Here is a 25307-nt window from a genome sequence, read left to right as displayed (position 1 = left end):
CCAAGGCAGACGATCTGGAATCAAGTTCCTTCTTCCAGCCCTCTGCACAGCCAGCCCACCAGCTTTTCTCCTCAACCGAGTCTCTCAGCCGTGTCCTGTGTTCATCTTCTCTTCCTCCCATGTCCACAGTCAGGCCTTTCAATGTCATTCTCCTCAAGACACTCATTTTCCAACATTCCTTTTCCGTCCAGCATCTCCACCACCCCCTCCATGCCTTTCTCAGGCCGCAGACGTACAGAGCGTACCGATCTCCACAAGACCTTCAGTCCAAATCTTCACCACGCAATCCCCTCCCCTCTGCCTCAGCAGGTGACCTTGTCTCCTCCTTCGCTTATCTCCCCAAATGAAGGGCATCATGAGAGAGCCCCCTGGTCTCCAGTCTCTGCCTCTCCTATCCTTCCTCCTCTGTCCGTCTGTCTGTCCTCTCTCAGGGGAAGAAAAGTACCCTGTGCTTTCCTCTAAGATGATGTTTCTTGAACTGTGGGTTCCATCCGTTTCACCTCTCCTAGGTCTTCACTCCTCTTTTATATCTTAGATTGAAAGAGCATGTGAGTCTAAATCTTTACCAATTTATTAAAGAATCATCTCCCACCCCTGCTCTCATGCCATCAACTAATACCTGCCTTTCTTCTCTTCACCAATATGCTCATAGAAAAACATGTCTACCTCTGGAGGGAGTCATCCACCCTCATAGCCTCTACTGTTTCCCTTGTTATTCATGTAAACTCTCAATCCATCTCAACCTTGTTTCACAAGCTGCATCTTCCCATCCAATCTGCTCACTAAGATTTCTCGTGCCCTCCTAATGGCCAGATCAGACCTATGTTCATTCCACACTCTACTGGTCTTCTCTGAAGACTCTGTGGTATTGATTCTCCTTCCTTCCCCAAGACTTTCTTCTTATGTGGCTGTGAAACAGTCCACCCTCATTCTAGTCTCATCTCTCTGCAAGCTGCTCTGCCCTTCCTCCACCTGCCCCTTCAGTGTGTCATCTCCTAGCATTCTGACTCAGACTTCTCCTCACTCTAGATGTTATCCTTGCAAAAGTTCATGCAACTCCATGCATTTGGATATCACCTATAAACTGACACATAAATCCGCATACCTGGTCCAATCTCTCTCTCTATATCATCTCTATCTCCCTCATTTCTTTCTGTCCCTCTTCTGTGCCTATAAGCCCAACATCTGATGGCAGCTCTCCCACTGTCTTCTCCAATCTCACTCTCATCCCGTCCCCAACTCTCCCATATCACTGCTTCTCCTACACACTTCCCCACAGGCAATAGCCTTCAATCAATCAAGCAGTCAAGCGGCACGCATTCTCCTAGACCTTAAGAGTACAAAGCCATTAACGCAAGGTACCCGCCCTCAACTAATCCAGTTAGCAAAAGTGTGAGCATTCGAAGTATCTGTAACAACCCTCCTTCCTTCTTAACAGATCAGGACCTTTTAAATCCCCTTTAAACTCTTTCTCTTCTCTATCCTCGCTCCTACTGTCCACATTATTGTAATGGTTTCTTTTGCAGTTCTTTTTCTTGCAAATTCCTTCCACTGCAACTCATGAAATCATGTGGCAAATATAGACTGAGTGTCTGCTGTGGACCAGCTTCTTTGGTAGCTGGAGATTATGATAGAAAGAACGAAAAATAGTCTTTCTCTTAAAAACTCTGGAGTGAAGGGGCTTCCCTGGTGGCACAGTGGTTGAGAGTCCGTCTGCCGATGCGGGGGACACGGGTTCTGTGCCCCGGTCCGGGAAGATCCCACATGTCGCGGAGCGGCTGGGCCCGTGAGCCATAGCCGCTGAGCCTGCATATCCGGAGCCTGTGCTCCGCAACGGGAGAGGCCACAACAGTGAGAGGCCTGCGTACCGCAAAAAACAAAAACAGAAAATCTCTGGAGTGAAAGCCCTCCCTGCTGCCCACCTGGAAACCTGATTTTCCTGCAGCCTGAATTCAAACACCTCCTTCTAAGAGGGAACCGGTTACTCCCTCTGCTGTGCTCATGGCGTTCCCTGTGCATACCTCATCGCTTCTCGTGTCCCTTTATGATGATTTAGTTAAGCATCTCTCTTCCACTGGACTGTGGGCTCCTCAGAGGCAGACAGCCTGCCTGGCTCACCATCTATTTTTACCTCCTGGCACAGAACCTGCCACACGACAGACTCGTCCTCAAAGTGATGTTACCTGCTATCTTCCATTCCTCCTGTTGCCCATCTCTCCTCTCCTAAATGTACTCTTCTCAGCACTTCCTCAAACTTGGGCTTGTCAAAGAAATCAATGGCCTCTACGTTTCTAAAATCCAAGGTCAAATTCTTAGTCTTTATCTGAACTGCTCCATCAGCAACATGTGACCCAGCAAATCACCCCTCCTTCTTGAGGCAATTTCCCACGTGACTTTTGGTTCTCCATTTATTTGTTTGGCCTCTCGTTCCCTGCCTCCTTCGATGATTCCTCCTTCCTCCCTGTCCTCTAAAGGTTGCAGTGTCTCAGGCTTTTCCTTCTGCATCTGCATCTGCTTCATAATCTCACGGCTTTAAATATCACCCATATGTCAAAGGTTCCAAACTTTCCATCTCTAGCCTAGAAATCAGTCCAAGTTATTCTTACCAAGAAATGACCACGACCTGCTCTAGAGACATCAGGACCCACAGGTCCCTTCTAACATGAGAGAAAGGGCATCCTTGTTTGTTCAGTTTGTCTAGGTCAGGGTTGGTCACTTTTCATCTCACATCGCATATGATGAACTCCATATCCCTGGAACTCCAAAGACCCAATCGTGAGTTCTGCCTACTGCTGACTTGTGGATCCTAATTGCTACCCTTTGATCCTGGGTGGACATGAAAGAGCCCAAATATAAGGGAATAGATGAACCCAAAAAATCCAGGGAAACTAGGGAAGGGACCAGTGATGGAGGAAGACGGCAGACGGGTACTCAACGACCATTTCCCACCCCAAGGATTCCGAGAGGTGAAACCCAGCTCCCCCTTCTGTGCCAAGCCCTCCTAGCTTGCACTCAGTCCTTCAGGGAACTAGTGCCCTACTACCCTTTTTAACCTCTGCCGGCCACGCATCCACCCGGAACTGCTCATCGCTTTGGACCCGTCACCCTTAACAGACGCATTTCCACCTAAACGGGTACAAATCTTAATTAATTATAATATGTAATCTAATTATTAATACATTTAATTAATTAAGCTAATTTATGACAGACGACCCTAAAAGCTTTCACGTGTGCTCTCATTTAGTCCTCATAAGAACCCTACAGTTGTTCCATTTCATAGATGAGAAAACTGAGACTCAGATTAGGAATCTGTCCAAGGTCATATTTGCCCTGTGATTCTAAAATCAGTACTTTAATCCTTCTTGTTTAAACTCAGTGGAATAAAATTGTCTAGGTGAAATTTCAGACAGCAGCAAGGCTCAAGGGAAGAGAGAGAGGGGTGAGCTGCGCCGTTTCTACTCACAAACCATCCTCCATTCTTTACTTCTTAAGCCCTCTCCCCAGATTTGCTGGAAAACCCCAGAACACTGTGCTGGTTCCGGTAAGCAAAAGTAGAAAGATTAGCTGTCACCTCCCTTTAATATAGCTCCTACTTCATCATCGCTCCAACACTCCTGGATTCAGGACAAGAGCCCCTCCCACCCCACCTCCAGTCCGGCGCAGGTCACCGAGAGCCCACCCTGCCCCTCTCCTCCTTCTCCCCACTGGCCCCGTCCCCAGAGGCTCAGTCCCAGGAGCATCCCCCTCTCAGACGGGAGAGGGAAGGGGAGCTGGGCGAAGTGTCTTTTCGTGGAAGAATTGAATCACAAAATAGGAAAGAAATACCTTTCTTTTGGAGCTTGGGGGTTTTCTTCCTGAAATTCCAGCAAAAGGGCAGTGCCAGGGCAGGAAAGCCACAGCCCAGTTCCCACCGCGGCATCCTGGGAATATGAGGCATGGCGGGGGCCGAGGAATCGTACTTTCTGCTGGGCCAGGCTCAGACCTTCCCTCCTCCCCAAGCTGCAAGAACCATCCCCTCTTGCTTCCAGATCAACACATGCTTGTCAATACTGCTCAGATTCTGATTCCGGCACTGAAACCATGGGATGTGTCGGCACCTGCCCCGGCCCTCCCTTCCTCCTTCCCACACTGCTTCTCCTCCCCACTCACCTTTACACACATGACTCTTGGCTTTTAAAGAGTGAACATAAAGCTGTCAAGGCCCCCGCAATAAAAATAAGTACCTCCTTTTACTTAGCAGCGAATTGTCAACTGCCATTCAAGGAATACCAGGGACGTGGGTTAAAAAAAAAAGAAAAATCCCACACACAGCCCTTACCAACATCGCTCCATATATCAAAGCCTCTGGCAGGAACACAGGATTTCACTTAGCGCTGATGAAGCCAGCCTACCCTTCCCTGGAAGTGACTGAGTTGCATGTGGCTCAGTGGAGCGTTCAGAGAGAAGGATCTTGGAGGTGGGTTGCCGGGTAAAATGAGATGATTTCCCCCCTCCCATTGAGAAGATTCAGCAAAGAGTGCAGCAGGCCAACTAGACATGCCCAGGAGACTTGAAATGGACTCTCAGCGTTGTGGGCAGGATAGGCAGGGGCAGGGAAGGACTGCCAGGAAGGGTCCTGGGCAGTGGGATGCTGCCAACCAAGTTCACCCTTCCATGTGCTCCTAGGAAAGGAGGACTCATCTTTGACGCCACAGTCTCCTTCCATGTCAAATTCACTCCCGTGTCCTGGCAATGCTACCACAGAAACAAGCAAGCCTGTTTACTTCTCTCCACCTCCACCACCCCCACCCTCATCCAAGCCACTTTAGGATGAAGACCCACATCTTTAACATAGCTATCTCCACTGTTCTCACCTTCCTCTCACTCCAGAGCCCATTCTCCTTTCTGCCACAGGACCTTTGCACATGCTATTCCTCTGACTGGGACACTGCTCCTCTTCCCCCTTCTCTGCCTAGCTGGCCTCTACTGGCCTTTCAGATAGAAGCTTAATCATCACTAGTTCAGGGACGCCTTCCCTGAACTTCTTAACAAAGACATTTTTTTTCCCCTACATAGCATCATGAGTTTTTTCTTCATGGTACTTTTCGCCGTTGTAATTTTATGGTTTTCCTTGGGGTTTTTGTTTCCTTTCTGTGTCTTCTGCTAGACTGTGATCTCCTTGAAAGTAGAGACTTTGTCTTTTCTTTTTTTCTCTCTTCTTCTCTCTCTCATTGTTGTACTCCCAGTGCTGGTGCCGTGCTTGGCACGTGACACATGCTCAAGAAGTATTTGTTGAGTAAATGAATTAACTAAGTATCCGTCTGGTGTTAGGATCTCAGGGGAAGGGAGGTGAGGGAATTATTGAAAATAAATAAAAATCATCCCTCGTAATGTCCCATTTAGCCACAGAGAAAAAGCAGGACACATGAGGTAACAGTGAATCACAGAGACCACACTCCCACAGGCTACGCTGGGCTGTGGGTTGTGAAATCTTGCTCTGAAGGCTGCAGAGACCTAAAGAAATGAGAGGGAGAAAGGGAACCTGAGGCATAGAACAATTCCATATTTATATGATCCATACCTAGTGCTGGCAAACACACAAAGACGCTTAAACCATGCGACCTGCCCCAGGGTCTTTCAACCTGCTTGGGTGGAGCAGAATTATGCATAATTTAGTGCCGTGCTTCTGCGCCCAGTGATGGCCCAAGGAAAACTCCAGAGGCCATCCTCCAGAGGAAGAAGGCAAAGCAGGTCCCGACTGAGTAACAATTAGCAGGGTGGTTGCCAGCCTCCTGGGGGTGGGATGGAGACCAGGTTTCAATGCGGAGATCCAGGGAAGGCAGAGCCCCCTTACTAAAAGGAGGAGGTGGTTTGGAGAAAGTGGGCAGCTGGGAGCCTGGGAACAAGTCACCTGAAGTTGAGGTGTGATCACCTCCCTTCCCTTTCTCCTACGTAATTCGGGACAATCTAGAACTGCATCCAGAATTTCTGGGAAAAAATTAATCTAACCTTTCCAGCTGGGCCCTTAAGAAAAGGTAGGAAAAGAAAGAAAGAAAGAAAAAAAAAAAGGGAGTGAGAGAGAGAGAGATAAATTGGCTGTCTAGGAAGGAAAAGGCTGGAACACCCAGATGCACCAATGAGCTGCTCTCCAAGGTGCAATATTGTGATTTATAATAATAAATATTTTTTCGTCTTCCACCCACTTCCTGGCACAGAGTTCCTAAAACTCTTCAAATTTCCTGTGATGAGAGCGATAAAGTGTCTTTCGTTATGTTAAAGAGGTAATTTTTGGATCCCAGCTAAGGATGGGGGCTGGTTGCCGGGGGAACCAACCATGTGATTATTGGTTTGGAACTTTCAGTCCCACCCACCAGGGAGGGGAGAGGGGCTGGTGATTGAGTTCAATCACCAATGGCCAATGATTTAATCAATCGTGCCTACGTACTAAAGCCTCCAGAAAAGCCCAAACGGATGTGTTCAGAGAGCTTCCGGGTTGGTGAACCCAAGGAGGTGCAGGTAGAATGGTGCTGGGAGAGGGCGTGGAAGCTCCGTGCCTGTCCCCCATACCTTCTCTATGCGTCTCTTCTATCTGGCTGTTCCAGAGCTTTGTTCTATTATAATAAGCCAGTAATCTAGTAAGTAAACTGGTTTCCTCTGTTCTGTGAGCTACTCTAGCAAATTATTTGAACCCAAGGAGGGGGTTGTGGAACTTCCTATCTGTAGCTGGTTGGTTAGACGCACAGGGTACAATCTGGACTTGCCATAGGCATATGAGGGCAGTTTTGTACGACTGAGCCATTAACCTGTGAAATCTGAAGCTGTCTCCAGGTAGATAGCATCGAAATTGAGTTAAATTGTAGAACACCGAGCTGGTGTCCAAGAATTGCTTAGACGTGTGGGGAGCCCTCCCGCTCTCCCCAACACGCACCCACTGGAATTGGTCCCAGAATCAAATCGGACAAGGTAAGAGACGTGTCCAGAGTCAGCTCAGATGCAGGAGGAGCTGCGGGGAAGAAGTTAGGTATGACACGGGAAACATGTGGACCCTCTCTCCCATCAGGGGAGCCAGAAAAGGAGTCGGGGCAGGAAGAAGCCTCAGCTCTGCAGAATTGGCATGAGAATGACATGGTGGGGAAGGGGTTCAGTGTGAAACGGGACGATCAGGGGAAGGCTCACTGAAGTGAAGTTTGAGCAAAGACCTGAGGAAAGCAAGGGACCAAGCCGTGCAGCACCCTGGGGAAGGAGGGTTCCAGACAGAGGAAGCAGCTAGTGCAAGGGCCATGAGGCAGGAGTGTACCTAGGGTGTTTGGGGAAGAGCAAGGAGGCTGGTGAAGCTGGAGTGAAATGGGCACTGGAGAGGGTTCTAGAAAACAAGGTCAGAGAGCTTATGGGGGTGGGGGCAGATTGTGGGGAGTCATTATAAGGCTTCTGACTTTTCCTCTGAGAGAGAAAGGAAGCTATTAGACAGTGATGAGCAGAGAAGGGTCTTGAGATGACAGGTTTAATAGGTTCACTCTTCTCTCCGTTGAAAACAGACTATAAGAAGGCGAGCCTGGAAGCGTGGAGAGAGTTTGGAGACCACTGCTGCCATTCGAACAAGGCAGTCTGGCGCCTCAACCAGGATGGCAAGTAACAAAGGTGGTGAGAAGCGGGTAGGTTCTGGGTGGGAAAAGTCATAGAAAGTTTCATGAAGAGCTGTAAAAAGACAGCAGCAACATACCTCAGTGACGTTCCAGAGTGTGAGGGGGCACACCCTGCCCATCTAGTAGACCCAGATCAGAGGCACTTGAAAAGGCGAAAGAGGGCCTCCCCAGGGGCAGGAGCCCCAGCCCTGCCCCTCGACGGCTGGGTCCCTTGGACAAATCGCTTACTTCCTCACGTCTGAAGTTTCCTGACTTACAAACAGGAAGAGCAACTGTCTGACTTGTCCCAAGACCACAGACTGGACTCTGCTGTCTTAAAATGCCTTCTCATCCTGAGATCTCTGAGTTTGGTTCAATCTGAGATGCCACATCAAATGCAAACCTTGTTCTTTGAATACATAAATAGTGCTGGACTCTTATTTCCCCTCCCTTGGACTTTCCTCTGCCTACAGGACTTACGCTTGACTTGCTTCTGACGGTGGTGGCCTCCAAGTGGGGTGAGGGAGAAATCCCCATGTGGGTTATGACCGTTGCAACGGTTCACCCTGACAAGGCTGAGCAGAGCACCACACGGGGCATAGATGCCGGTCACAGTGCCTCCACAGCATTTTTATTTATTTTTTTGCGGTACGCGGGCCTCTCGCTGTTGTGGCCTCTCCCGCTGCGGAGCACAGGCTCTGGACGCGCAGGCTCAGCGGCCATGGCTCACGGGCCCAGCCGCTCCGCGGCATGTGGGATCTTCCCGGACCGGGGCACGAACCCGTGTCCCCGGCATCGGCAGGCGGACTCTCAACCACTGCGCCACCAGGGAAGCCCTCCACAGCATTTTGACTCAGAACAGGTACATAATTTAGACGACATGTGCTACCCTTGTCGCTGCAGACAGCCTAAAGGACTGGACCAGGGAAAACAGAAAATGTCAACCCTCACACAATCCAGGGCAGTAAGGAAGGTCACAGGTCAGACCATCCAGGCTGAGCAGCACATAACAGAGCTTTAATAAATAAACCGCTCATCTCAACCTGATTAGCACCATAAAAAATACTGTGTTTAGGAACTGGGAAATGGTTAATGAAACTACACTCCTCTTTTTTGTAATAGGTTGCAGCTGTTTGTATGAGGCAGGCACTCAAATTAGGCTGTCCCATCCAAGTCACTTCTTTTCTCGCAGCCCCTCCTGGGCAGGTCACTGGCCACAGGACTTCCTCCCTGCCCCAGATCCTGACCACAGCTGAGCCAGGAGTTTGGAAGGGGGAGGCACTAGAGGCTGAGCTCAGCCTCTGCTGGTACTCCGGGGATAAATATAGGATAGCCGGGGCTGGCACAGCAGTATTTGGGACGGGCGTGAGCGCCAGAGGGCTGTTAACTAGACAAAAAGAGGCAGGCAGAGAAAAGTGGAATGGGAAGCTGCGTGGCCCCAGGGAAACATCAGTTCTCAGCCCCAGTCCCTTCAGTCCTCCTGGAAGTTCCTGCCCTTGGTTTCTTGGAGTAACTTGCACCTGCCCCGCAAATACCTTTTTCTTGCTTAACATCATTTGGATAAAATTTATCAATTAAGATTATACAGCCCTTTGGGAAAATTAAGCTCGAAAATAAACCGTGTTGAACTGCATAAATCCTGTGTTTGTCATCCTGAGAAACAAGTATGTATATATGAACACCAGCTGGAAGGAAAATATAAAAACACCTCTGGTAGTCTTAGGAGTGATTGTTTTCCTATATTTTTTCAAATGTCCACAAAATTGTTAAGATGTTCATAATTTTTGAAAGAAGTTATTGGGAAATCAAATAAATATTTAATATTTGAGCTATAACAGCCCCCCCCAAATAATTTCCAAAATAACAGGCAGCATAAGTGATAAATAATCATAAATTATATCGTTATCCTGGAGTTGACACAAATGAGTGTGTTCCTAAAAAAGTTGAAGGAAAATGGTCACTTGAGGTTGCGTCACCAGTTCTTTCATATTTTTATGAAAGGAAAAAACACATACTGAATTCACGTGTTTGTTAATTTCAGATTTTTTTCACATTAGTTATTCACAGGCAGGGCCCTCCTGCAGTGTGGACACAACACTGAATGTTCTCAGAGAGCTCAAACACTTGAGCTTGTAACCTTGAAATTGAGCTTATAAACTCAAACACCTGTAACCCAGAAAAGTGTTCAACCTTGAATTCACTGTGTACCTGTAAGACTGCAGACACAATTCCGGAACCTCTCCTCCTTGTGACCACCCCAATTCTGGACAGCAGCTTTAGTTTCCTGTGTTGATCAGCCTAACTTATGCTTTCAGTATAGATCTTGCCATCAACCTTCTTGGGTTCCCAAACCCCCATAACTGGGCAGGCTCTTGGTACCACTGAAGGTTAGTGCTGCCAGGAACCGGGGTCAGCTGGTCCAACCCGTTCGTTTTACAGATGAGAGCACTGTGTCCAGAGAGGAGAAAGGACTGCTTCAGGGCATCACACACATTTGCCGATGAGTGCAAAGGGCTTGCAGTCCTTCCAGCTAATCTGGAGTTGGCTTTGACATCACCCAGGGAGGGAAGTTAGAGCCTTGGCAATGAGCATGGCCTCAGAGTTGTCCTCTGGTGGTCTTCTTTGAACACTGTTCAAGGAAAGCTCTTGTCTGAAACGACTTCCTTCCCATCCTTGAGATGTCACAGACACCTGTCCAGGAAAGCCTGCAGGAGTCCTTACCTCCAGAGGGTGTGCCAGCGACTCTTCTAAGGAATTTAACCCACTCCTCCATTTCCGCCTGGGAGCTGGCCATGAGGACATAGGAGTCCTGTCCCGTGCGACTCTGGTCACATGAGGCTGGAGGAAGAAGTAACACTAATGAAGGTCATACATTGGTCAGGGGCCAGAGCAAGGGGCAGCGAGGGGAAGCTGAGCCTGAATTGCTTCTTTGGTCCAATTAAACAAGCGGTCAAACAGCACAAAGGCATCTAATTTTCCTCAGCACAACTGAGTATCTACTCACCTTTATTGTTTTTGCTGGAGCTCTAATCCTATACACAAATCATTGAACTCAGTGGTTTGCAACTGAGATGATTTGGGCTGAGATCTGTCCCCATGGAGGACAGAAGCCATTTCCTATCAAAAATTAAGAGGAAGTTCAAGGGGCAGTGTCAGTACAAGAGGAGACAGGCTCAGCCCATACGATTCTGAAACCTAAGTCCATCATGCCAATCATGGATACCTTCCTAGGCTACCCTGAGCTCAGCCGTGGGGTTGGAGGAGGGAACAGCAACTCAGGAGGGAGGGGCAATGAGCACCGTGTGCCTTTCTTATGAATCTGTGCCTCCTGTTCAGGATTACTGACCTCCTGCCTGCATGAAGACATTGCAAGTGGTAGGCTCTCGATACATAGCTGATGGACAAATGAAGTTTGTTAGGACATTCTTTATCGTTTTCACTTTAAACCCAAGATTACAGACAGACATCTGTAGTATGTCTTGGGTTGGTGTTATCAAATGGACAAAAGGGTGGAAGAAATGACAAGGGGGCAGAGTGGGGAGAGGAGACCAAGAGAAAGAATAAGAGAAAGTGACAAAGAGAGAAAAATAGGGAGAGAGGAGAGGAGAGGGAGAAGGGGCACATCAAACATAGGTCTTACAAAGTACAAGAAAATAACAGCAATCCCTTTCAATTACAGGATACTATTAAATCTCACATCGCTTTAGGGGACATCAACCCATTCTTCTCAAAATATCAGGGCATTTCCTTCAAAAAGAGCCTGTTTTTCTACCATATGACCCAGCAATTCCACTCCTGGGTATTTATCTGAAAAAAACAAAAACACTAATTTGAAAAGATATATGCACCCTGATGTTCATAGCATTATTTGCAATTCCCAAGATATGGAAGCAACCTAAGTGTCCATTAACAGATGAATGGATAAAGAAGATGAGGTATATATATACAATGGAATATTACTTAGCCACAAAAAAGAACAAATTTTGCCATTTGCAGCAACATGGATGAACTTGGAGGGCATCATGCTAAGTGAAATAAGTCAGAGAAAGACAAATACTGTATGATATTGCTTATATGTCATACCTAAAAAATACAACAAACTAGTGAATATAACAAAAAAAGAAGCAAACTCACAGATATAGAGAACAAACTAGTGGGTACTAGTGGAGAGAGGGATGGGGAGGGGCAATACGGGGTAGGGGATTAGGAGGGACAAACTATTGGGTATAAAATAAGCTACAGGGATATATTGTACAACATGGGAATATACCCAATATTTTATAATAACTGTAAATGGGTTATAACCTTCAAAAACTGTGAATCAGTATATTGTACACCTGTAATTTATATAATATTGTACATCAACTATATTTCAACTTTTAAAAAGCTTAAAAAAAAGACCCTGTTCTAGCTGCCCAGTTGGGCCCAAACCTGTATTTTCTTACATAGCAACAAAATACTTTCAAAGTGCCTTTGTTTTCAGTCTCTTCAACCTATCTTAATATTACCCAGCCTCACTTTCTTTTACACTTTGAGACAACCTGATTCTGAATCCATCTTATCACTGGGTCATCAGCTCTTCTGCCCAGAAGGGTCAGCCCATGGAAGTGCTGGTCACTGAGGAACATCCTGAAACTGGATGTTTCCAGAAGTAAGATGGGCAGTAAAAAGCCCTCAGGGCAGAACTAAAGAATCCCATAGGAAACACAACATCCTTTAGTAATAGAGTAGAGCTCTAGTATCATTTCTGCTCTACAAATAATGGAACTGAAGCCCAGAGGTGCAAAGGGCCTTGCCCATTGGTACCCAGTAAGTTACCACCAAACTCAAGGCAAGGCCATGGGTCTTTCTCCCAATAGTTTCCACCAGCCCATAGCGCTTCAAATTTGACCTTGGCCAAAATTTATCTGGTATCCTTCTCCACCATGCCTACACTCCAGTCTATTACGTTATCAAGAACATGCCTTCTCAGTTATCTCTCATTCCTGAGAGATTCCTTTAGTTCCATCATGGCAACCACCTCTCAGGATGTTCCTCAATGACCAGGGCTTCCATGGACTGATCTTTCTGATTAGAAGAGCTGACGACAAGATGGATTGAGAAGTCAGTCATCCCAGAGGGTAAGGAAGGTGAGGCTGGGTAATATTAAGATAGATTCAAGAGACAAGAGCCAAAGGGAATTTGAAAATTCTTTGTTACCCTTCAAAAAAATGAATGTTTGGGCACATTGGGGTGCGAGGAAGAGCTGTCTTTGAGGGAAACTGCCTGACATTAACACAAAGCCCATGAACAGCATCTCTGCCCTCAGGCACATACTTTCTCTGACTTAAACAGTCTGTTCAGCCTGTGTCACCTACTGGGCTGCTACCCCTGTCAGAAAGGAACCTCCCTTCTTTTCTTCCCCTGCCTAAGGAACTCCTATCCATCCTTTAAAACCTAGTGCAAATGTTATCTTCTCTAAGGACCCTTCCTTCAAACCTCCCCCTCCCACTCCAGATGGAGTGGGGACTCCCTTTTCTAAACCTCTTAACATCCTATCATCACCTCTATCACAGCAGTAGCTAAATTATCCTGAACATTAGTTTCCTTATCATTAAAATTGAATTAATTACTTAATACGTCCAAAGCTAAAGCCCTGATCTTCCACCCAAAACTGGTCACACGCACAAATCTCAGGAAAGCCGTCCTTCCTGTTGTTTACGTGAAAACCTTAGAGTCAACCTTGACTTCTCTTCCTACATCCAATCCATCAGCAAATGAAGTCCTCTCTAGCTTCAAATTGTGTCCAGAAATTGATCATTTCTCACCCCCTTCATTGTTACTATCACTGACTTGGATAATTACAATAATTATTAGTCTTTTAGTCTCAACTCAAAAGAGTTTTAAAACAAAAGTCAGATCACGTTACTTCTCTGCTCAAAACCTCCCAATGAATTTTCATCCTTGTAGCACAAAAACTAAACTTTTTACACTTGCCTACCAGTGCCTGTAAAACTTGTGCCCACCCCTGACCAAATCACCTACTCTTCTTCCCTCTCAGCACTCCACTGTAACCACCTTGGCCTCCTTGATGTTTCCTGGACACAAGAAATAGGCTCAGAGACTTTGCACTGGCTGCTCCCCTTCCTGGAATGTTCTTCCTCCAGATGTGCACTTGGCTCACGTCTTCACTTCCTTCCATCTTGGCTCAAAGGTTACCTTCTCAAGGATGTCTATTCTTCCCGCTCTATTTCAAATGACAAATCAACAGTTGCCATCCCCACCTCATCCAGTACTTTCTCTTTCTTTGCTTTCTTCCCATAATACTTATCCCATAATAAAACTGTACAATGTTCTCATTTATTTGGTTTGTTTTCAGTCTCCCCCCATTGACTGTAAGCTGCATACAGGCTGTTCTGTTCATTGCTAGATCCCCAGTTCCTACAATAGTGCCCGGCTCGTAGCAGGTGCTCAATAATTTTGGTGTAACATTTCAGAAGGCAGTATGAGAATTAAATGCTACTTATTCTACAGAAGGAATAACCCCCCCCCCCATCCCTGATGACTCCCTTTGGGTGGGAGAACAGATTTCTTCTGCTTGAGGTAGTTAGGGAGAGAGAAACTTGCCTCAAATTTTTGCCTGCTCCAAGTAAAGAAAAACAGCATAACCACAACCAAATTCTTCTCTATGGCCTTTGTGCAGCTAAAACTGGTGATCACAGAGAGGGGGCCCCGATTAGGGAGACCATTTCTGATGCCAGCGCTGGCCCCTGAGAATTGTCTTGCACAAGAGGACGACAAAAAGAGGAACTGAAAATTCTCTACATCATAACATAAAGGGTTGTCTCATTTTAGGTTAGGTGGAGCCTTGAGAATGATGGTGTCTTTAGGAAAATGGTTCCCTGCCATACTATTGCTTTAGAATTGTTGTTTGTCCATATGAGTTGAGTGTGTGTATGTGCACGTACACACATGTGTGAATCTGTCCAAGAATTCCCCCAGCAGCCCAGGAGACAGCTGTAAGCGTGAGTGACAATGAGAGGACAAATCTTCATCCTACAGTAACAGCAATCTTCAATTTACTGCAAAGTTCACAGTAAATTTGCAGTTGGAGCTCTCAATAGGGTCACCCCAGATTGAAAAATCAGGTTTTGGGACATGTGTCATCATGAATGGTCACATCCCTTGAATTGTGCTGGGAAAGGGATCCTAGGGATAGAAGAAACCTCGTGGGAAAAGGGTGGGGTTATCCCAGAAAGGAGAGACTGGAAAAGTAGGCTCTTCCTCTGAGGAGGAAGAAAAATGAATAGACTCTCAGATAAAAAGCAAGGGAGGGGGTCACTTGGGAAGAGCTGAACTTTCAAAAAAAAAACACCTGTTTTTCTTTGTTTTCTATAAATAGTCAGAGCCAGTTTGGGGATTGGTTTCTACATTACAATTTCCTCTAGTTATTGCCAAAACTTCAGACACTTGGCACTGCACCAAGTGTGGCATATATACTCCTTTACTTAATCCTCACTACCATCATCATTGTTCCCATTTCCCAGGTAAAGAAACAGAGGCAAAGAGAAATTAAATTATTAAATTAAATTATTAAATTAAATAATTGATCACAATTGCACACATAGTAAGTGGCAGGGCCAGGATGTGGCCCCGGGAAGGCTGGCTCCAGATGGGGCGTGTCTACCCTCTCTGCTACACTGACTTTGCCATCAAGGTTCTTATGCACACAGCTGCCTTGTGTGAGAGGTAAGAAGAAATTTAAGGCAAGGGGCACTCAGGGGACATTGGTCTCCCCTGCTGTGTCAGCATGGCAGCAGCAACCTAGCTGCATAGCTGGACCAGCAGTTCTGTAGTTCCTGTTGGTTGCGGGGGGCTGGTGAAGGAGCAAGAGACAGGGAGGAGAGCCTCAGTGTGACAGACTTCCACAGACACAAGCAAACTTCCCTTGAGACAAACTGAGACAAACTTCCCCTTTCCCCAAATGCATTCGAGGAAGGTAACTCTTGATTAGAAAGAGACACCCTCCAGTGTGCAGCTAGCTTGTGCAATAGGTAAATTACAGCGCCTGACATGCAGTAAGTGCTCAGGAAGTCGGAGCTGTCATTTCTTAATAGGTCACAATGAACCATATGAGACTGTTGACTGTCGACCGTTTTTGACCTACCAACATGGCGATTTCACATGGTTCAATTTATAATTTAACTGTTCATTTTATTGTCCCACTCGTCTTCAAAGCTGAGCTCCTTTTAGCGAGCAGGGATGATGCACTTTCCGATCAGTATCCCAGTGCCTAGTGGATACCTGGCTCCGAGCAGGTGCTCGTGAAATGCTTACAGAGCTCAACCGGATGCACACGCACTTAGTTCACGTGTCGTTAATGAACTAGTATGGGACCATTAACCATATACAGAACTATTATGCATTCTTACTAGGTTGGTTGGCGGACTCACTGAATGTAACCTTGACTTCTGGGGTCAGAAGTAACATGGGAACGTGATGCACGTCTATCCCACATTTCGTCACCTACCTGGAATGACTTCAAAGACAAACTTCCCCGCTTCTTCTGGGTTTGTGGCGATCTCCTTGATTGTGCTCCCTGGTAGATACATGCAACCCTGAAAGATTGAAAACGAGGCCTTTAAGGTAAGCAAAAACATTACCAGCTATGCACTAAAATAAAGTTGGAGGACAGATAGGATAATGATGGGATAGCAGAGAGGAGCATGGAAAGCTGGCATCCCAGCTTCGAATGGGGCACTTCTGCTACTCAGACCTTGGTGAAATTAAGTGGCGGCTGTGTGACAACAAGCAAGGTGCCTAAAGAGACAGGAGGACAAGGTTCTGACTGGAGAATGAACTGAGAGGACGCCATCACCAACACTTGCCTCTTCCTACTTTCCAAGAGCTAAAATTCCTTGCCAAACAAGACACCTGATCTTTGTGGAGGCCATGCTGAGACTGGCGGGACCATACCACCTGCCGGGCTGCCAAAGGGGGCACTGGGGACTGAACCACAGGTTCATTGAGGTGATGCAGTACTTAGTAGCAGCAAGAGCTTCTGAGCAGCACACTCCAGGTGTCTGTCCCTCTGCTAAGCACCTTGAATGTGTATTATTTGCTTAGTCCTTTAAGCAATTCTCCAGGCAAGGTATTGCTACACAAATTTACAAGTGAGGAAACTGGGGGTCAGAATGGTTCTGTGATTTGTCCAATGTCACAGAGCTAGTAAGTGGCAGAATGGTAATTCATCTCAGAAGTGTGTTCAAACCCTGTGCTCTTCACCATCACAGTGGAAGTGCTGGGACCCAGCAGCTTGATGTCCCTTGAACAGGCAAGGGGAGGAGGATCATGGATCCATTGTGGGGGAGGGGTGGAGTGAGGGTGGAATTTGTGACCTTACACATGAATATGTCATCAGAAAACCAAGTCACTTCCACCACGTGTACGCTCATTGCTCTACCATTGACAGTGCATCTTCACATGCAACATCTCCTTAGACCTCAGAACAGCCCCCAAATCAGAAACATGGCAGGATGGCCACTCCCACATTACAGGTGAGGAAACCAACACTTTCAAAGTTTAAGTAACAGCACGAGGGGGCACAGTTAATTGTCCTAGAGTTCCTTACTCATAATTTACATTTCACTAGCTGTCGTAGGTAGGGTGTCTGATTCTGAGCTGAGTAAACAGTGATGTCTTGTTTCTAGAACAAACCATGGATGAAAAGGATTGGTAGCAGAAAAGCTATAAAGGAAGAGTCTTAAGGAACTCCCAGATCAGCTCAGAATCCTGAAAGAATAAATGTTTCTTGGGGGTCTATAAATGCAAATGTCTAAGACTGAGTGAGAAAAAGAGTGGAAGCGAAAGCAGAAGAGGAGGGTCGGGTAGAGAAAGGGGAAGAGAAGGAGGGGAAGGAGGGGAGCTGGGGGAAGGAGGACAAGAGAAAAGAAAAAAAATTCTGCCTACACTTCTCTCATTTTATTACTTAAAAATAACCACCACCTACATGCTCCCCGCCATCTTTAAATAATATCAGTGGTCTCAGAAAAAAAATGACCCTTAAATTGTGCTGCTGGATGGTATATTCAGGAAATTTAACACAGAGCCTGGCACCTAGTAAGTGTTCAATAAATGGCATTTACATACTTTGTATTTTATTTTTACTGTTTTTGGATGAAACTATCAAATAATAGTTTAGAGACAAACTTAGGAGAGGCAGGTACCCCTGAAATGACACTTTCTTTATCTTCCTACCAGGTAGTGCTTCCTCCTGTCTGAAAAAACAACATAGTGTTTTATTCTGGTGACATAACTCACAGCCATTATTAAAAGTTAAATTATATAAACTTACAATGAAATATTTTATATTAAAAATAAAGGTAGTACTACTCAGAATTCATCACTTTCTAATTCTCTTTTTCTTTTTTTTTTCTTGCAATTGCCCTGAGACACAATTGACATACCGGACTGTCCAAGTTCAAGGTGCAGAACACAACGATTTGACCCACAAGCCTCATGAAATGATCACCACAATAAGTTTGGTGAACATCCATCATCTCATATAAATACAAAAGACAAAAATTTCTATTTACCTAATTATTTGCTCTATTTTACTATTATTTCTGTTTGTACGGTCATTTACATCAAATCTATCTGTGTGGTAGAAATACTATCTAACACTGCTACTGTACATCCCTTCTCAACTCTGTGTTCAGGGATGCTGGTAGCTTGAATCAGCCACAGTGGGAGTATTTACACAACAGAAATTGGCAAATGCTGTGTCCAGAGCAACTCCCCTACCACAGGGCTGTTGATTAAACATTTCCCAGCTCACCCCTGATAGACAACTCTCTGCTCTAACTTCAGAGAAAGCAGATGAGGCAATGGAACATCTAAGCCAGGATTGTCTAAAACCATCATTGTAGCAGAGACTCGAGGGCAATTCACTGAGATTCTGTTTTAAACAACTTCCTTGACAAAGAAACTTTTGGAATGAGTTATAGGAAGCTAGGTCATGGACTTACAGGGCATTATACTGTTAGAGCTAGACAGACCTTTCTGAGAACTCAGAGGAAAAACTGCACAGACTGCCTTCTCCTGAACCCCAGGGTGCCCTCGAAGAGCACATACAAGGGTGCATCATAGAGGGCCCCATAATTTACTTAATCATTCTCCTTTGTTGGACATTTGGTCTACTGTTTCTAATTACAAATAGCACTGCATATATCTTATTATTTCTTTTGGATAGCTTCTTAAAACCAGAATGACTGGGTCATTCTGGATATGATATATTTTGGCTTTTAGAAATCTGGCCAAATTGCTTTCTAGAAAGACTGCACCAAGCGTACACATCATCAGTATACATGAGGGCATTTTTCATCTGATTGCTTTAAGATTACTGGAGTGATTTTTGTTTTTTGAGTTTTTTAGGAATCGGAGTGTATGTGCGTTCTTTTTAAATTTACAACTAATTTATTTTTTAGTCATAGAGAAAGAAGAAAAGTAAAAGTTATGTGTAACTCTGGTACTCAGAGATAACTCAGTTAACATCTCTGTGTATTTCTTTCCAAGCCTTTTCCCATAAATTACAGATTCATTGTTTTTTTCCCCTCAAGAATAGGATTAGCGGGCTTCCCTGGTGGCGCAGTGGTTGGGAGTCCTCCTGCCGATGCAAGGGACACGGGTTCGTGCCCCGGTCCGGCAGGATCCCACATGCCGCGGAGTGGCTGGGCCCGTGAGCCATGGCCGCTGAGCCTACGCGTCTGGAGCCTGTGCTCCGCAACGGGAGAGGCCACAACAGTGAGAGGCCCTCGTACCGCAAAAAAAAAAAAAAAAAAAAAAGAATAGGATTAGCATATAAATCATCCTCTGCTGTTAACTGCTTTTTTCAAAGCAATGATATTATGGACATCTTTCAATTTTAAAAAGTATTAATTTAGGGCATCAACAGCCGAATTATATTCTATCGGATAGATATATAAAAGTTGCCTCACATAACTTAGCCCCTACCACTGGGCATTGTTTCCACATCACTATTATAAACCCCTACATTAGAAATGCAGGGTCAAAGAATTTGCATTTCTAAGAGGCATATTACCCTCCAGAAAGGTTGTACAGATTTTCATTTCCACCGGTTGTGCATGAGAATTCCTGTTCCCTGGTCTTTACTAACATTGGAATTTCTAGAAAATCTTTGCCATTTTGATAAGGGGACAATGGTGTCTCATTAACTTCCATTGCATGTCTTTAATTATGACTGAGTGGAGTTTTTACATATGCTTTTTGGCTATTACATTTCTTTGGGAAATTGCCCATTTACGTCATTTACTCATTTTCCTATTGCTGTTTCTTATAAGATTTGAGACTATTTTAAATAGGAAGAATAACTGTTTACAATTTTTGCTGTTTACTTTTGCATTTTCACCTTATTATTTTGGTTTTTAAGGTACAGACGTTTCTATTTATGCAATTAAATCAGTCTCTTCCTTGTGCTGTCTTTGTTGCTATGCTTAAGAAACACCTGCTTCCCAAAGATCACACAGATAATTACACTTTCTTCTAGGATTTTTATGAACTCGTTTTCACACGTTAAGTCTTTAACCCATCCAGAATCATGAATGGTGTGAAACATAGTGTGAAAATAGACCTTTATTTTTTCCCAAGAATTTAGTTCATATCTTTCATTTCACGTCTAGATATTTGCAATGTCTATGAATCCCAAAACAATGTTAAATGATAGCATAATGAAAGTATTTTATTTTGAATAGACTTTTCTTTATCTTAATAAAATAATGATGGATATATGAAAAGTCGACAAGGATATCCACTTAATTCTTGTTTGTTATAATAACATAGAAACATCAGCCCAAATATTCAACTACTTTCTAGGAGGAAATTGGTTAAATAACTTATAGAATGTCCATAAAATAAGTTATTTTGCCACAACTAAGAATTACATTGTAGAATAATAGTTGTATTACATTGTAGAATAATAGTTAATAATAATAGTTAATAACATTGTAGAATAATAGTTCAAGACATAGTGTTAATTTTTAATTAAAGAATACTATTATCCTAATTTTGCATTTAGATGAGTTTCTAAATGTATGTGCATAGAAAAAACTGGAAGAATTGAGGATTTAGGTGGTTATTTCTCACTGAAGAGATAATTATTATTTTCTACTTCGTGATTTTCTGCTTCCTCCAAATTTCCAACTATATACCCATATAGCTTTTGTAATCAAGATACTCACATCCATATAAAATAAAATATTCTGAGAAATTATCATTTTATTCCTTTTTAAAAAAATACTTTTTATATCTGAAATGAGTTTTGGATTTTATCAAATGCTCTTTTCAGCCATCTATTTAGGGGTTGTGTGGTTTTTCTCATTCGACTTCTTGATCTTGACTTATTGGTCTGATACATTCATAGGTTTTCTAAAAAATAAACCATACTTGTCATTCTAGAAGAAGCTCTACCTAATTATCAGACTAATTTAATCCTGAGAGGACTCAGAGTTTCCTCCTCCAAAAGTAAGGGAGACAAGCCAGGACCTCCTGGTAATTTATTTTACTCTTTGAGTAAATTATTTTACTCAAAGAGTAATTTATTTTACTCTTTGACATCCGTTTATGTTTTTACAAAACAATTTTTTTACATGTGCTTCATATCATTTAATCCTGGGACAGATGCAGGCCAGGTATGATTGCCTCATCTTACAAAAGACAAAACGAGGGGTCCAGAAAAATTAAATAATTACTCGGCCAGATGGTAGTAGAGCCAGGAAAAGAACACGAGCTCCCTGCTACACCTCGCGGAAGTAAGCCTCACTGAACTTCCCTTTCTGCTGCTTTGGGAAGGCTAACACATTACTGCCATCTCCCTCACGCTCCGCAGACGGGAAGACTTCCTGCCTCGGCTATTAATGTACCAGGAACCCCATCTTAGCTTGTAATTGCTTGCCTCTGATAGGGTCTGTCCATAAAGTGAAGAAAGTCTGGTTACCACGCACAGGACACTGGGCAAGAACCCAGGCAGTGGTGGGGTCTCTGGCCCCTCTCCAGCCTCTGCAGGGACAGACACTCACAGCCCTCTGAGTGGAGGGCCTGATTAACCGGGCACTGCCGGTGCCTCACAGAGCTTCCAGCCTGCCCTTAGAGAGAACTGTCCTCTTCCAAATGACCTTCTCACTTCTTTGCTTACCCGGCCATCCACCTTCAATATCCCCACCCTTCTTGGGGCTTTTTTTCTGGCTCCAGAAAGTTTTAGAGTCTGTCCTCCCTAATAAGTTCCTTGCCCACTCTTCCACCTCCACAGGCATGACTCTAGAAAGGGTGTCCAGTCCTCCTGGCTGCCTTGAGACATACAATTTACACCTAGGGTCTCTCAGCTGTTAACAGCATCCCCTTTTGCTCTCATTCACCACGATGGCCATGAGGAATCAATGAGGCAGGAAGAAAAGACCCGGGCCCAAGATTTACGATCAAAGCCCTCTCTAGCCCCATCCACTCCATCTGGAAGCCCTGTTTGCTGTATTTTCAAGTATATCAGGGATCTGATCATTTTCTTCCAGCCCACTGAGATTCTAAACACAGTAACCTCTCACCTAAATTACCCTTATACCTCCTCCCTTCAGCCTTGGATCTATTTTTGAGCATGGTAACCAGAACCATCTTTTTACAACATAACCCAGGAATGACCCCTTTCTGCCAGGAACCTTGCAAGGCCTGCCATCACCCTCAGTGTAAAGACTCAAGTCCTTACAGTGGACTACAATGTCCTTTACAATTTGCGTCCCAACCCCCAACGCTCCACTCTCTGACCTCATCTCCTCTGATCCTTTCATTCCCTAACTCTGCTGCTCCCACGCTGACCTCCTTGCTATTTCGCACACACATCAGACATGCTCTACCTCAGGGCCTTTGCACTGGCTGTCCCCTCTGCCTGGAGTGCTCTTTACCCAGAGATCTGCCTGGCGAATTGCTTCTCCTCCTTAATCTTTGCTCAAATGTCCCCTTTTTCATGAAGTCATTCTGGCTACCCTTCTTGAAATTGTACCACCTCCCCCAAATGCTTGATCCTCCTAGCCCATTCTATTTTTTCCTCATAGAACTAGTCATTTTCTAACAAACCACATAATTTTCTTATTGATTATGTTTATCTTTCTGCTTCCCCCCTCCCCATCTTCTAAGTTCCACGTGTCAGGGGTGCTTATCTGTTTTAGTCACTGAGTTATTTCAACTCCCTGGAACAGTGTCTGGCGCACAGTAGATGCTCAATAAATACTGATTGAACAGACAAATAAATGAAAGCCCCAAATCAATTTTCCTGAACCCAAATCCACTCTCCCTGAGCCCTTGTGCTCCACATTCCCATCAAGACCATGCTGCCCACCCTGACTTAGCGCTGCGTTTAGGAAGAGCCCCAGCGCTCATCTTGGGGCTCCGTGAAGGCAGATCACCCTGTCATCTCTGCAACTCAGTTTATGTATCTCACAAAGGGTGAGAAGGAGAGAGAGAAGTCCTTTCGAATGGACAGGGGTCTCATCCTAGTAAGAAGCCCCCCTGCGAGTCTGTAGTGATCTCCGGGGCTCCACCCACCTCCCGCACCCAGGAGGGGACAGCCCTGGGAAGGGGGCAAACAGCCAGGCTGGTACCTGCGGCTTCACGTCCTCCTCGTCCTTGTAGTAATAGAGCTGCTGTGCCCTCAGCACGAAGTACCTCTGCTGCCAGTTTTTCACGAGGGACCTCTGTTTCTTCAGCCAACCCATCTTGATGGGCCTTTCCAGTGGGTTGGGGATGGATGCGGGGTGAAAGGCCGCCATCTGCTCTCCGGTCATCACACTCCTTGACCGAGCTGTGGAGAGGGACAGACAGGCGGGCTGACAGGGGCTGTGAGCAGTGTGCAGGGAGGGGCCGGGAAGCGCTGAGCCCCAGCTAGGCCGGGCTCGGGGGTCCAGATCTGCAGCAGAGAGGTTGCCCCGGAACCCAGCGGGCCAGCCGAGGGGCTGGCTCCCATCAGCGCCGGCCCTGGGGCCCTACACCCTCAAGGTCCGGCGGCTGGAGTCAGCGCCCTCGTTCTGCAAAGCCAGAGATTGGCTGGAGCCTTCAGAAGAGGAAGTGGCCGCAGCATCTGACAAAAGGTGCTTCCTTTTTCCTGCGTGGGAGTCAATATCTGACAAGAGAGGGGAGAAAATAATGCCTCTTGCTCTCAGGGTTCAGGGTGAGTCCCACACAGCTGCAGAGGCAGTCAGAAGCTGCCCGGCTTCTTCCTCACAAGGAGTCACTGTGTTCCCCAACCTCACTGTCCAGTACTGCCCTGCCCCAGCGGCCCCCCAAAGCCCCCCGACCCCTGACAACACAGCCAGCGTGCAGGATGCCAGCACCTCCTGAATCTTCCTGCCCAGTGTCGTCAAGTACTCTCTGTTCCCCGCCCACGGAGAGTGTTCACAGCCCTTTCTGCTGGACCAAGGGCCTCCCTGTAGCTGCCTTCCTACTACGTTTTCAGTTGGGCTGTCCCTCCCATGGGGCTGACAGCACACAAGCATTTGAAAATGACATGAATCTGCCACCAGGACACAGATGCAGAATTTGAATCCAGACCCCCCCAACCCACTGCATCCTGTAGTTTGCTTTTGTTTTCACATAAGAGCTCTGCCTCTCATCAGATTAGATCCAGGTGTCTGCAGCTTGTCTCCATGGTAACTCCCACCCAGGATAACTCTCTCCTTTCCTCCTCTCCACAGCGATCCATCAGCCGGCCTGTGGTCCCCTGGGAGTCAACATGTCCTTCCTCTGATTCTCCCCTTCCTTCTTTCGCAGCTGGTTCCACAGTTCCCTTAAAACCGCATTGGAGCTCCGTGTCTCCTCGACCTTATGCGGTGTGCTCCACACTTGCCAGTCCCCAGTGTTTGCATTCTCCTCCTTGCAAGGAAGTCTCCGTCTTATAATCCCTTTATCCAGCTTTTGTCAGTCCCCAGAGCATTCACGAAGAAGCTGAACTAAGCCAGCTCCACTCTCATCCAATCTCATCTCACCTGGTAAAGACCAGTTTTTCCTTTCTTTGCTTTTTGACCCTGGGTACATTATGCAACTTCTCTGAGCCTCAGTTTCCTTGCTTGTGAAATTAGGATCATCATAGCCCCTATTCTACGGAACTGCTGTGGAGATTAAACAGGTTAATATATATAAACCACTTTGCACAGTCCCTGGTCCAAGGTGAGCAAATGTCACTCATTATTTTTATCAACAGATGACTTTACTTCCTACTGCGAAGATGGAGATCATCTTCGAGAACCTCCTAAACTTCCCTCTTCGTTTCAAAATATTGCTGCATTGTCAAACTTTCCCTCTTCCTCTATTCCCATTTTCAATGCATTGAATCAACAGCTTCTCTCATCGCTTTTGATTCCTTTCTTTCTATCTCCCTCTAGGCCTATAGTTTTTGTCTTTTATTTATATTCATGACTTGCTTTCAAATACCAGAATTTTATACAGCATTACAGAGTCTTTCTTCCACTGAGTCTAACTGGATCCAGAATTATCACCCTATTTACATAGCTCATCCTGGATTGCTGTCTGAAGCGGACTCTGCCCTAACTGGGCTCCCTCAACCCCACAAGTGGTCTGCACTCCTGTCACATACCCTCATTCCCAAGGTGCCAACTTGCAGTCACCCCTCGCCTCCCACCGGGGACTGGAGAGATCATACTATGCTGTACA

General features: G+C 45.6%; 1 protein-coding gene across 1 annotated transcript in view; it reads right to left on the bottom strand.

The window, feature by feature from the left end:
* ARHGAP25 (Rho GTPase activating protein 25) overlaps positions 1-23442 on the bottom strand; it is a 45264-nt gene extending 21822 nt beyond the window's left edge. Inside the window, exons 1-3 of the mRNA XM_082672837.1 lie at positions 23243-23442; positions 16111-16198; positions 10323-10439 (exon numbers count right to left, since the gene is read on the bottom strand). Coding sequence (XP_082528963.1) covers positions 10323-10439; positions 16111-16198; positions 23243-23425 — 388 coding nt within the window. The 5' untranslated portion in view covers positions 23426-23442. The remainder of the gene's footprint in view (positions 1-10322; positions 10440-16110; positions 16199-23242) is intronic.
* Between the last annotated feature and the right edge of the window lie 1865 nt (positions 23443-25307).

Source organism: Grampus griseus (genome assembly GCF_964374135.1).
Source record: "Grampus griseus genome assembly, chromosome: 15".
NCBI classification, from domain to species: domain Eukaryota; kingdom Metazoa; phylum Chordata; class Mammalia; order Artiodactyla; family Delphinidae; genus Grampus; species Grampus griseus.
The sequence above is the reverse complement of the archived record's forward strand: the minus strand, read 5'-3'. Positions and strand labels throughout refer to the sequence as shown.